Below are 14,339 nucleotides of genomic sequence, written 5' to 3' on the forward strand. Positions count from 1 at the left end.
TTTTTATTAACAATGCTGAAAGAAATGAGGTCACTGTAGACAAGGGCTGACTGCAACGGTAAGATTAATGTACACCAAAAAATTGTAATTATGGGATGTCACTGCATTGGGTAAGACAGGCATTATTTGTCAACTGTTGCATGTGCCAACAAGTTGAGTCAGATTCATGGAGACCCTATTAATCTGTGACTTCCAAAATATCCTGACATTAACAGGCCCACTTAGCTCTTGTAAAACTTGTAATAATTTGTAAAGGTGTAAACTGAAGGCCATGGCTTTGTTTACTGAGCCAAGCCATCTTATGCCCAGTCTTCCTTTTTTTCTTGCTGCCTTCCACTTTTCCAAGCATTATTGTCTCCCAAAGACAATGAATCTGTTGTACTTTGGGTGTATCATGAGAAAAATCTTTTAGTAATTTTCATTTCTAGAGAAGGTCCAGGCTTGATTTGATGTAATGTACTCTCTGGCAGCCCATGGTATTAGTACAGCATTCCTCTAAAACCACATTCATGTCAATTCATTTTTTACTTTAAAATCTTATTAAATGGCCCTCCAAGCACCTAGAGACGCCAAATTTGCAGGGAAGCTTTCTTTGATTCTCCTCTACAAGCCCTGCAGGTTTGGTGACATTTGGATTTTGGATGTCTGAGTTATACAACTACAATTAGGGCAATCCCAGGAAAGTTTCCTCCAGGCAACTAGAGACACCAAAATCATAGACAGTTTCCCATGACGCTCCTCTACAATCCCTCTAAGTGTGCTGTAGATTGGGTTTCATTCATCCACATTATACACCGGCAAAGTGCAATTTAGCAGCTGGCTTGGGGAAACCCAATCTTCATCAAACTTGGGTGAATTAGTAGAAGCTTCCCTGTGATTTTGGTATGTCTAGATGCCTGGGGAAATCTTTCCTGGGGGCCTACCTGTTATTGTATAACTTGGACATCTGAAACCCAATTTTCACCAAACTTGATTTGGGTGCCTCTACGCGCCTTGGAAGAAGGCTGACCACTGAAGAATTGATGCTTTTGAATTGTGGTGCTGGAGGAGACTCTTGAGAGTCGCCTGGACTGCAAAGAGAACAAACCTATCCATTTTGAAGGAAATCAACCCTAAGTGCTCACTGGAAGGACAGATCCTGGAGCTGAGGCTCCAATACTTTGGCCATCTCATGAGAAGACCCTGATGTTGGGAAAGTGTGAGGGCAAGAGGAGAAGGGGACGACAGAGGATGAGATGGTTGGACAGTGTCATCAAAGCTGCCAACATGAATTTGACTAAACTCTGGGAGGCAGTGGAAGACAGGAGGGCCTGGCGTGCTCTGGTCTATGGGGTCACAATGAGTTGGACATGACTTAATGAATAAACAACAACAGGTGCCTTGGAGGCCATTCTATAGTCAAATGAATCAGCGAATCAAAATTGCTGAACATTTGTTGATTCATGATTCATTGGGGGCATTAATTCATACAAATACAAATTGACAAATTAGTGATTTTTGAATGAATTTGGTGATTTGTTTTTTAAATTCATGCCCACCTCTATTCCAGATACTTTGTAAAAACATTTGACATTAAAATCTAGTAGGTCTTTATAGATTAAAACCAGCACTTTGAATTGTGCCCAGAAACAGATTGGCAGGCAGTGAAGCTGCTGTAACAGGAATTTGTGATCCCTGTAACCTGCCCTAGTCAGCAGTCTGGCTGCTGTGTTTCGCACCTGCTGACGTTTCCACAGGTAGCCCTCACACAGACTGCATTACAGTAATCCAGCCAGGATGTATGGTAATTAAGGCACATATTACCACAGCCAGGCCAAATGTCTCAAGAAATGGTCACAGCTGGTGCACTAGTTTTAATTGTCCAAATGCATTCCTGGTCACTGTCGAAACCTGGCATCTAGGCTCACAGATGAATCCAGAAGCACCCCCAAGCTGCATACCTGTGTTTTCAGAGGAAGTGTATCCCCATCCAGCACAGGTTGAATCTCTGTTCTTTGATCTGCCTTTCGATTGACCTCATCTATCTTGTTTTGTTTCAGTTTATTCATCCTCATCCTTAGCCCTGTTGAATTTCATACTGTTGTTTTTAGCCAAGTGCACCAGCCTATCCAGGTTGTTTGGAATGTTGTTTCTTTCTTCCAGGGTATTAGCTGCTCTACCCAATTTTGTGTCATCCAAAAATTTGATTAGCATCCCCTGATCCAGGTTATTAATAAAAATATTGAATAGCACAAGGGCCAGGAGTGAGCCCTGGATTACCCCACTTGTTATCTCCTCCTAGTTGGGAGAAGGAACCATTATTCTTCGCTGTCTCAGTACAATTCTGTAGCCAACTGTATCCACCTGACAGTTGTTCTACATCTAGACAGTTCCCCACGTCTAGTTAGCTTGCTAATCAAGAGTATCATGAGGCACTTGTACAAAAGTTTTGCTGAAGTCAAGATATACTATGTCTACAGCATTCCTTATGTCTATCAGGGAGTAACCCTGATCAAAAAGTGAGATCAGATTAGTCTGGCAAGATTTGTTCTTGACAAATTCATGTTGGCTTCCAGTTATTACTGCATTGTTTTCCAGGTGCTTGCATAATGACTGCTTTATAATCTGTTCCAGAATTTTCTCTGGGATTGATGTCAGGCTGACTGGTCTGTTGTACCCAAGTTCTTCTTTTTTGCCCTCTTTGTAAATAGAGACAACATTAGCCTTTCTCCAGTCATCTGGCACCTCCCATGATTTCAGGAAAATAATGGACAGCAGTTCTGAGAGTTCTTCAGACAGTTCCTTCAATACTCTTAGATGCAGTTCATTTAGCCTGGAGATTTGAACTTGTTCAAGGTAGCGTGGTATTCCTTGACTATTTGTTTATCAGTTTCCAGCTGCAATCTTGTCCCCTCCACCTGCACTTCACAATTGTCTGGAGGGTTATAGTCTGTCCTTTGGGAAAAGACTGAGCTAAAATAGCAATTCAGCACTTCTGCCCTTTTTTGTCTTCTGTTATCAATTTTCATCACCACTGAGTAGCTGAGCCACTGCTTCTTTTCTTTGTCTTTTGTTACATACTTGTTATGTCACAATATCACTTTGCAATGCATGCTTGAGGGCAGGTGAATTTAGCCAGAATCACAATTAATACAAGGTTACTTTGCTCCCAAAAGCAATCTTTTACTGTTGCTAGAAGTTGACCATTATGATACGTATTCTTACTTTGGATGTGACAGCTCTAATTGCAAAGCTTGGTTGCATCCGAATTAATCTCCAAGAATCTTCAGGCAGTAATGTCTTGTCCTTCCTTCACTTCTTTTCCTGCACTTAATTTATCTTGAATAATGAACTGCAACAATCTGTCCTTTTTTTCTTTCATTATGGGACCAAAGTAGTCTAGCTGTTCAAATTTTATGAGTGTTATGATTCATTGGTCTTTATTATTCATCTTAGTACACTGTTGGCCATCTACTCAATTCCAGAAATTATTTGCTCCTGCAATATATCCATGTAGGAAAAGCTTGTGGGGTTTTTATAGTTACCACTGTTGAAGTCCACAACCCAGTACCATACGATACAGAGTATCTAACATTTAAGAACTTTGAGGGGAAGGAATCATTCTTATCCAGTGAAGATGGATATACAGTGGGCCCTCGATTTACGAACGGCCCTAGTTACGAACATTTCGGGTTGCAAACCCGATCTCATCGCAAGTAGTAAACCCTACTTGCGAATGCAGATCGGGTTACGAACCTAAAAGGCAGGGAGAAAGGGCGGGAAATTCGAATTTCCTGCCCTTCCTCCCTGCCTTTGGAGCTTTCAAAAGGCTTCCTCCGACATCGGAAGAAGCCTTCTGAAACCTCAGAAGCCAAAAAGGCAGGGAGAAAGTGCGGGAAGTTCGAACTTCCTGCGCTTTCTCCCTGCCTTTTTGGCTTTGGAAGCAAGCCGGCTGGCCGGGGAGAAATTAGCTCCCTCCTTTCACCCGATGCTGAGTCCTCTACGTGCTGGGCTGAGCTCAGCCGGCGTGAAGGGGACTCAGCATCGGGTGAAAGGAGGGAGCTGATTTCTCCCCGGCATCCTGGCTTGCTTCCGAAGCTAAAAAGGCAGGGAGAAAGCGTGGGAAGTTCGAACTTCCCGTGCTTTCTCCCTGCCTTTTTGGCTTCAGAGAGCTCTGAAGCCGCCCATCGCGGTGGCGGGGACCCCCAAAGAGGTCTCCCAGGGCTTGAACACCACCATGGGAGACCTCCCTGGGGGTCCTCGCCACCACGATCGGTGCCTTCAGAAGTTTCAAAGGGCTTTCCCCAACATCGGAGGAAGCCCTTTGAAAGCTCCAAAGGCAGCAGAGCGCCGGGCGGCTAGAGCAGGCCGGGCACCTGGCCCCTCGCCCCCGGCTGCGCAGAGCCAGCGGAGCGCTGGGAGGCTTCGGACTGGTAAGTCCTCTTTTTAAAAAAAACTTCTGTGTGGGTTTTGGAGGGTGGGTTTGGACTGGGGGGGTTTATGTTTCTGTGGTTTTTGTGTTTGTGTGTGTTTTTGCAGTCCCAACGTGGGACTTGCTCTTTTTATTTTTATTTTTGTATTATTTATTTATTTATTTTGAAATGCTGGAACGGATTAATTCCATTCCCATGCATTTCAATGAGAAATGGTAGGTCAACTTACGAACTTTCCGAGGTACGAACGTCCTCCCAGAATGGATTACGTTCGTAAGTCGAGGGCTCACTGTACCTAAGAATTGTCTACTGTAGGAGGGGAGAATTCTCTATATACATTGCCATCAAATTAAAAATTCATTACATGTACTAGGTAACCTTTGATCAAATACAATGTGCCTTGTTTAACAAATTAATTACCTGTGCGTTGTTTAACAGATTAATTACCAGTTAGCACATTTTTAAGAATTCATAATCAGTGGTAAAAGACTGGAAATTCCACACACCCACTCTTTGCATGCTTGTTTATGTGCTGGATAGCAATTCTAATTGGACACAGTATGCAACCAGATGTTATTAGTTAATTCACATTTATCTGGAATTAAAAGGGAGCTGTCATACATACGAAGCTTGTGTTGAACAATGGAAATATTTGTGACTTATTACTTCATTTGAAATGTGTTGTTTGATCAAAGGATTGGAAACATGCTTCTAGTACACAGCTGATCCCAACACACTGGTGTAAAAGGACAACATTTCAGTGGCATTCCTCACTAAATAACATAGAGGGCAATCCGCTGGGAAATGCTTAAGAGCTGTGCATGGAGAACTTGGCAGTGGATTGTTCCATAGCCAACTACATCTGCTTCCTTCTTTACTGTTCCAAACGTTCTAAAGGCCTAACCCATTCTCGTTGGGGCCAATGGAGGGTAGAAATGGTAATATTAATTTTGAAGAGGATTATTTCCTCCCAGAACCATGTCAGAAGATGGAAGCATTCAACTTTGCCATTCCATCATTCTGTGGCTGCTGAATGCATAGCATCATCATAATCAACAACAGAACAGTCATGTTAATTATGTACAAAGAATTACTATTACACCTAATTTGCCTGTTGGACAGTTGTCTTGCCTTGTCTTAAGCCTTTTGTGGGGCTGGCTGTTGGCTGGCTGATCTCTGCTAACTGTTCTTTAGTTTTCCTTTTTAGTTATACTGTGTTTAAGTGTTCAGCACACAGAAGGGTAGTCCCTGTTCCATCCCCCACATGGATCAATGAAGTTACCTGGGCTGTTTCTTCTTCTTGTTTCTGCTTCTCCTCTTCAGTCTCCACTAGCTTCTGTTTCGTCAGGAGCAACTCTTTATTCAAAACATCTGCTTTGTCTTCAGCCTAAAAATTTCAAGACACTGCTAATAAACAAAACCCCTGAATGCTGACAATTCAATGCATCAAAGAGGATGCCTCTCTGCCTTCTCCTTAAGAAGTTTGAACAGCTATATTTGTACACATATAGCTTAATCCTGCTTGTATCATTTTTAAAATAAATGGCTAATCATGATGTACTATTATCTTTATGAATGAACAAGCTTTATTGCTTAAAACCGTAAGTCATCACAATATAACAACACAAAACACACATGACACTGACAACATATAGTTACACTAAAAAAAAAGAGAGAATCAAACCATCAATGAGCTTTCCTCAGGCTATGCACCAATATTTCAGAAAATATATAAACGAGAGTCCCAAAATTGCCAGGTATGCTTCTTAGGATGAATTCAAAGTCTGTCTGCAAACAGCCTTTGAGAAGGTGTGGTTTCAAACTTCACCCCAGTAGCATTTGGCTGGAATTTTCCACCCACTCTTCAAACAAAGAGCCACAAAACAGTCTGCACTTCTTGAAACAAAAGGTCTAACTCATTCCCATATCCTCTCAGAGGCCATTTGCAGCCAGCATTTGAACGCATCTTAAGAAGCATACCTGGCAGACCTCTGCAGTGAATTTTTGGGGACTAACTACTTGTGTACCTAATTTGCATGCCTGATAATGGGCACCAAAAGCATGGGGATGTAATGATGTTTTAAATTCTGTTTCCCTGTTGCAAAAGTGATGTTTTCTTTAATTTCTGGTGAGGTCTGATTGCAGATGAAGGATATTCTCACCTGATCCAAGTCATTTCGTAGAGCAATTTTGCTTGTTACAAGTTCATGGGCAAGGTCATCATTCTCTTGCTCAAGCCGCATGCTGGCTTCCTGAAGCCTGCGGTTCTCCCTCTGAAGACAGAAAATAAATCAACAAAACAGGAAGTTAACTCTTTCATCAATAGCAAGCAACTCAGGAAAAAAAGAGGATGCCACATGAGCTGCAGAACAGAAATTTAGAAAGTGCGGAGGCCTCAGAAACTGAGTGATTAAGAGTTTCACTTAATCGGGCATGGGAGTTATATATACAACAGGGTGGATGTTATTTTCCTGACTTCCCGACCATCCTGCGATGCAGTGATTTTATCTTCATTGTGAAAAATCAACAATCATTGTACCATTCTTTGTGTCTTGAACTTATATAACCAAAGATTGGTAAAGGCAGATGTGAAGCTTCTGAAATGACACTAATGTGAGTGATTTTTATTTCCACCTCTTCAGCACACCTTGCTAGATTTTTTTAAACTGCTACCCTGCTGGTTTAATTCAGCTGTTGTCTTTGAAGCAGCAGCCTTGCTATTCCTGCCTTCTGACTTAATTTCACACAAAGAACTATATTTTCTCCTAGATTTTTTTTTTGCAATCTGCATAAGCTAGAACAAGAGGTGTCTTCTCTCCCTCCTCAGTGTGGTTACTGATTTTTAGTTTTATTACTACATTGCTATTTTACTGCTGTTGTTTTACTTCTAAACATGGTTTTAAAGCCTTGTTCAATTTTACATCAGTTTTGACATCACTAGAACTGAAAAGTAAATAATAGTGCAAATAAATAAATTAGCTACCTTTGGTAATGTTTACACACCTCCTGAAATATATAGTCCACAAGAAATGGGACAGATGCAACATGGCTTGTGTTCCACCAATTCAAAGTAACTGTAAAATCCTGTTATTTGAGAGTGTATTTGGTTGGGAAGCATGCAGAAAAATCAGGATATTTTGAATTCCTAGTATAATCTTGACTATGTTTTCTCAACCTCAGCCAGCAACATATAATGCAAAGAAACATCATGCGAGAATTGTGCTTGTATTCTGCTACAGTTGCCTATCTCACCTTGACTACTTTATTGCCTTAGAGCAGTGGTTCTTAACCTTTGTTACTCGGATGTTTTTGAACTGCAACTCCCAGAAACCCCAGCCAGCACAGTTGGTGGTGAAGACTTCTTGGGAGTTGCAGTCCAAAACTCCTGAGTAACCCAAGGTTAAGAACCAGTGCCTTAGAGGTATTAGAACAAGATGTACTTGCCAGAGAAGGTAAGCAAGAATTAACACTTTTTATTGGGAACTGTCAGAGCTAATGAAAACAGAAACACACTGCAGGTCTTTAGAAATGTGGTTCCATTCCATTACAAGGCAGGGACACCATATACTAAACCATGAAAATTATACATATTAGGATAAATGAAATGAAGTCTGTGCAGTCTGTAGTATTCATGTTACTTGTGCTAATGTATGCCACCAGCTTCCTAATGCAGTCCTGAAATAATAGTTATTTTTCTAAACATCAGCATCACTTCATGTGGTTTTCTGCTCTTCTGAGGGCAATTCCCTTTGTAGTACTAAAAAGTTCTCCCCTGCCCCTCCAGTTCTGTATCTGCTCTGAAAACTAGGAAGCTGTAACACTACACATTCTCCAGAAAAGTTTATCAATTCCCTATAAAGTAACTCTCACATCTTCTCGAAAATGACAGAAAGGCAAAAGGAAACTTCCATATCATGCAGCTGAAGTTACCTTATAAAAATTCTTCTGTATACTTCTGATTTTTTCCTCAATATTATTATATATTATGATGGGGCATTTGTACCACCGTATTTTTTGCTGCATAAGACGCACTCCCCCCCAAAAAAATGTGGGGGGGGAGTCTGTTTTCTGGAGCGAAGGCGGCGATTTCACCCCCGCTGGCCCCGTGGGGGGGGGAGCGTCGCAAGGGTCCGGGAAGGCTCACTCGGACCCTTCACGGGGCCAGTGGGGGCGAAATCACCCTGGAAGCTGGCGATTTCACCCATGCTGGCCCCGCAGTGGGGTGGAGGGAGCATCGCAAGGGTCTGAGTGAGCCTTACCAGACCCTTGCGACGCTCCCCTCACCCCCCCCCACGGGGCCAGCGCGGGCGAAATTGCCACCTTCTGGGACTCTTGAGGCTTGGGAAGCCTCAGAAGAGTCCCAGAAGGTAGCGATTTTGCCCCCTCTTACCCCCGGGTGGGCCTCCAAAGGGTCCTAGGGTGTATCCCATAAGACAGATCTCTCCATAAGGCTCAGCAATTTTTAGGAAAAGAAAACATTTTTTCTTGTTTTCTTCTAAAAATTTGGTGCGTCTTATGGAGAGGTGTGTCTTATGGAGCAAAAAATACGGGTAATTTGGTATTACAGTTGTATTAGAAATGAATCTCTCATAACAATTGGGATGACCGAGCACTAGTAACTACAAATACGTCTGAGGAGACCAGTTTTTAAAAAGTAACATGGATTCATTGTAGGATTCTTTGCAACTACCTCTGTGTTTAAATTGCAAGGCAGCAGAGGCACAACCATTCTCATAATGAGACAGATAAAGACATGAGAATATTCCTATAATGAGGCCTATTAATTGTTAAGACAATATATGTGCAAGGCATACCTCAAGTTCAGTTCTGTGCAGAGTGTCTGCAAATTAACCACAAAACAAAAGAAAGTTGTTCCTTAAACAAAGCTATCTGACAACAGAGAACAGAGGCATAGCTGGCAATTCTTTTGTCTAGATTAGAGGAAGGAAAAAAAATCCCATATTTTGCAGGGATGGGACTCAAGTCGGAGGACTCGCTCTCAAGTCAGACTTATGTCGCACCACTGACTCAACTCAGCCTTGACTTGTTTTTTTTTCTTTTAATGACTCAGACTTGACTTGTGACTAGGAACCCATCCACTCTTTTTTTCTCTGAGGAAAAAAGCTTATTTTTAATAGGCACTCAGACTTGAGGCTTGGGACTTGGTACCAAAGACTTGGACTTGGGACTCAGATCCAAAGACTTGCCAACATCCCTGATATTTTGAATGGTTATAAACCATGAGTCCAACTGGAAGAAATGTGACAAATTCCATTGGACTCTGCAGTTTTGCAGGGGGTTATGTTCCCTGAATAATTGTTGGCTTTACATCCTTTGTTATGTGCTTGCCAAAAGCTGAAGTGTTTGCAAAGCAGTAGCACAACGTGAGCTTTAGACTTCTGCCTGCGCATGTACACACCAGTGGTTAAGCAAGCTGTGTGGTTGGAAATGCAGTGTCCTCTTTGCCTGTAATAAAGCTGCCAAATTTCAAAATGAATGTGCCCCATGTATGTAGCAAATAACTGCAATAAAGCCCTTAAGTACAATATGTTCTTTTATTCATAGTAGTAGCAGTAATATAAGCTCTATCAAGGTGAGTTTATCTCTTTGTCCTGTAAACAGAAATTTAAAGGATCAGGGCCCAATCCTATACAAATGTTTCTATTTAATATATATGTCTCCAGGCAGGAATTGTGTTGTGTCATTATTAGCCCTTGTTCTCTACAATTCCCAGCAAGCAAGAACTCTTCCTTCAAATAATAATGGCAGCAGCAGTAATAATAACAACTTAAATTTCATGTAACTTTAAGAAGTCCAAAGGGAAAGACAATTAAGGCACCTCAGGTAATAAACAGAGTAATTTTGCTGCCTTTGGGGAGTGCAGATTAAATTCAAATCTAACCCACCTGGTAATGCTGCTACATTCTGGAGACGGCCTTCTGTAACTATCTTAACCAAACTCAAGATAGGTATGCAAGCAAAGGCTTTCTGTACTATCATACAGCTGATGGTACTACAAAACATATTGTATCCCCAACTACAAGTGGTAGATATCTACTGAATCAACAAGGAACCAATGGGGAGTTGCTTGTTATCAGTTTTCAAGGAGGATACTGCATTTCCAAAACAAAGAGAAAAATACAAAATGCAACAAAATTCACAGATTTAACTTACCTCCAGAAAAGTCACAGAGCAACTACTGCTTTCAATCATGGATTAAAAGGTGAGAAACAGAGGCAATCCAATGAAATTTAAATACCAACAAACAATAACAAGGTACCAAACAAAATCCCAGTTTGAAAGAATCCTGCCTGGGGGGACCTTGGCTTAGCTAATAAAATATATAACCTATTTTAGCCTTGGCCTATCGAAGCAAACAACTAACTGAAAGGCAGAAACCTAAAAGCAAGTCACAACCCAGAAAGGCTCTACACTAAACACTACCTTCCGCTACCCTCAACAAGAAAGAGGAACAAACTAATAGACCAATTAGCTGATGCAAGAGGATTTTTCCTAAAATTGGGTGTGACTCATAGTGTCAATACAACTTGTTGAATATCTTCATTATATTTCACTGCAACAGAACAACTTGGACATACAATTTCTTCAGCAAAATCAAGTTTTAAATTAGTTGCAAGGCAGCTGGTTTGAAATTTTCCATCCTAAGAGAGAAAATTAACATGTTGGACAAATTCTTATAAACCAACACCGTTAACAGCCGTAAAAGCTAAAGATAGCCTAGACATAACATGTTTTTCTACCGCAGTCTGTTGATATGAGTAGCTTAAAGATACAGTGTTCTAGAGAATTAAATTCAAACTTGTTCTTGAAAAAAATTACACAGAATGGATTGTTATTTACTATTCAGACAAGCAGGAAAATTAGTCTCAGCACAAAGGAGAAGTTAATGGATCATCCATATTTACTCTATGCTAACAAAGTAGAAAAAGAGTCTATAACCATTTGAGTGATCAAACCCACCAATGGTATACAGTAGTTCTGTTTGGTCAGTTCTACCATCAAGCAAACTGAGGCTCCTAAATAGAGATGGGCATGAACCTCAGTCTCAAAGTTTGTGCCAATTTGTACATGTGGTACCACAGGTGCCGGGCATTCCCTTCCCCCACCTCCATGGCTAGATCCCTCACTCCCCAGCCGGTGCACGCTCCTTTTCTCTCCTCCTCCTCTCTGGCTGTTCGACCAGCCTCTGGCAGGAACTCAGGTTTCCCTGCCATGCCTCCTTGGCAGATCACCCACTCAGAGGCGGCAGGACAGGCAACCGTGTGCTCCTGCCAGAAACTGGTCGAACAGCCAAAGAAGAGTCTGCTCCAACTGGTGAGTGGCTCATTGGCCGGGGAGGGGGAAAGGCAAGGAAGGAATGTGCAGCATCAAGGTTCGTGTCCATCTCTACTGACTTTGGGTGCTATGAAAAGGCAACACATTTCTAACTATTTAATTTATTATGTCTGTATTTTTGCTGCCAGGTAGGGGGAGCGGTGTTTGTAGGATTTTACTCTTCAGGTGCCAAAATAACTGGGGTGGCTTTGGATCCCATGTACTTTGACTGCTTCCAGCAGCAAAATATCTTATGCCAATGGAAAGATGGTGGCTTGTAAGTTGTAGCTCACTGGTACAACACATATTTTGCTTGCAGAAATTCCCAAGCCCAGTTTCCACTATCTCTAGGCTTGACAGGGAAAGAGTTCTACCTGAAACTCTGGATTTTCACTGTCCATGTTGCCCCTACAAGATATCAAGGACTGAAAACTGTTCCTGAACCTCCTGAAATTGTGTATTCCTGCTGCAGAGAGTACTGAACTAAACGGACCAGTTATCTTACCTGATATAAGGCAGATCCTTACTGCTAAAAAGAGTTAACCAGAAGCAGTCTCTCAGATATTTTCCCAATGAAACATGTTTCCAATTGTTCACGGCCCAAGATGCTGGAGGCAAGAAATTCAAATACTCCCTCAAAATAAAATAAGGCACCTCTTAGTCGAAAATAATTTTGTATCAGCCCCATGGAAATGAATTGTTTTGACTGTACTTTTTCATATCTTCTGAGAACTTCCCACTTATTCTCACTGGAAACAGTCTGCCAGATTAGTCTGCTTACAATTTCACTGCCATTACTACTGTGGAATACAGAACTAGATTTATGCAACTTTCCTACTAATAATATGGCTAAGACTGTACATGACTATACCCATGGATGGCTAATTTGCTTATAGCAAGCTTATTTGCATTGCAAGCTGATATTGTTGAACTTTCGTATTATCACCAATTATCATGCCATATAGAAAGCATGTTTATCCCATATGCACTAAATTCAAAAATTAAAAAACTCTTCCAAACACTTCTAGCTAACGTTATCAACAGGAATTTGTAAATTTGCCTAGATGTATCATGCATAAATCCTGTTGTTGTAATGACACTTGTGTAAGAATAATGCCATCAATAACAGCAGGATGTAGCTTTTGGTAATTAACACTTCCTACTTGTGTCCCATGACTTGTGTGTAACTCATTTCATCGTGTGAAAGCCACAGAACCACTATAGGATAGGAAAAAGTCTTTAATTACCAAAAATCACTGCCATCTCCCATCCTGTGGCATCCATAGCTTCCATATAATGGAACACATTATACAGAAGCTGTGGGACATAAGTACGGGTATTTAATTTCTGAGAATTACTCCCTGCTGATGATGTCACCAGCCTTCCATAGGTATAACTGCACCAACAGGATGTAAGGAAGAAGACAATATCTAGGCAAACGTACAAGCTCCCTACAAGTTTAAAGATAAGTATAGATCATGAACTACAGACTGGTGTATCAGGCAAAAAAAAAGAATTGTGGCACATTAAAGACATATTTTAAAGAAAGCTTTCATGGACCTTCTAGCCCACTTTGTCAGATAAATGAGGATTTTTTCTTTTGTTTTTGCCTGATACACTTGCACAGACTAACCTCTTCTAAAATTATAGGCTGGTGTGTGAGAGAGGTCTAATTATGGTTTCATGTCCAAGTTCACCCTGGCCCACGTGTTGCAGAAACAAGACTGTCCTTCTCTGCGCTGCCTGGTGAAACACAAGATACCACTGTGTGCAAAATAAATGGAGTTTTTCTTTCCTGAAATTAAGGCACACAAATCTAGTCTCACTTGAAAGTGATTACTAGCAAACCAGCAGTCATTTCCAATGAAAGTTGATTGTCCTATATTAGACAGTATACCAGAAAAAAGGGTGAATCTGGTGACTCAGGAGGTCCATGTAATAAAGATGTTATTCTGCTGGATGCAACTCAAAATAAACATTGGGACATTTAGATTTCTACCAATCTGGGCTTGCCATAGGTCTGTGACAGCAAAATTGTATGTAGCCTGCCCTTTTATGCAGCTCACACACATAATAGTAGATATTAACCCCCACACCTGCATTTCTATTGGTAAATTCAGTATATTTTATAAAACAGATGCTAATTCTGCCAAATTAGCCTTTAACATTTCGAATGACCACAACATTTGCAATCCCCTTTCATCCTAGCCACTGCTCCAACTTCATAAGTTTCTCTTATAATCTAATTAAATACACAGAAGCTGTTTTCCCAGTCTCCTCTAAATATGGTATTGTCACTCTTTTTCCCCACCCATCTACAACCATGGAAAAATACCTTTTGATTTTTTGGTCATAAAGAAATGCATGGTTCCTTTCTTCCTTTTGGTGTTGTTGTTTAGCCGTTCAGTCCTGTCCGACTCTTCGTGACCCCATGGACCAGAGCATGCCAGGCCCTCCTGTCTTCCACTGCCTCCCGGAGTTTGGTTCAATTCATGCTAGTAGCTTCAGTGACCCTGTCCAACCATCTCATCCTCTGTCGTCCCCTTCTCCTCTTCCCTTCACACTTTCCCAACATCAAGGTCTTTTCCAGGG

The 14,339-nt window shown here is 41.3% G+C and overlaps 1 protein-coding gene across 16 annotated transcripts in view; it reads right to left on the reverse strand.

The window, feature by feature from the left end:
- RABGAP1L (RAB GTPase activating protein 1 like) overlaps window positions 1-14,339 on the reverse strand; it is a 244,204-nt gene that overhangs the window by 13,735 nt on the left and 216,130 nt on the right. For 15 of the 16 annotated variants that reach the window (XM_020798552.3, XM_020798554.3, XM_020798551.3 and 12 more), the window contains 2 exons: window positions 6,575-6,685; window positions 5,695-5,799 (listed from right to left, as the gene is read on the reverse strand). In XM_020798552.3, coding sequence (XP_020654211.3) covers window positions 5,695-5,799; window positions 6,575-6,685 — 216 coding nt within the window. Of the gene's footprint in view, window positions 1-5,694; window positions 5,800-6,574; window positions 6,686-10,586; window positions 10,892-14,339 lie in introns of those variants that run through there. The other variant, XM_020798559.3, reaches the window with a different exon arrangement.

This window comes from Pogona vitticeps, chromosome 4 (assembly GCF_051106095.1).
Source record: "Pogona vitticeps strain Pit_001003342236 chromosome 4, PviZW2.1, whole genome shotgun sequence".
Classification (NCBI taxonomy): Eukaryota; Metazoa; Chordata; class Lepidosauria; order Squamata; family Agamidae; genus Pogona; species Pogona vitticeps.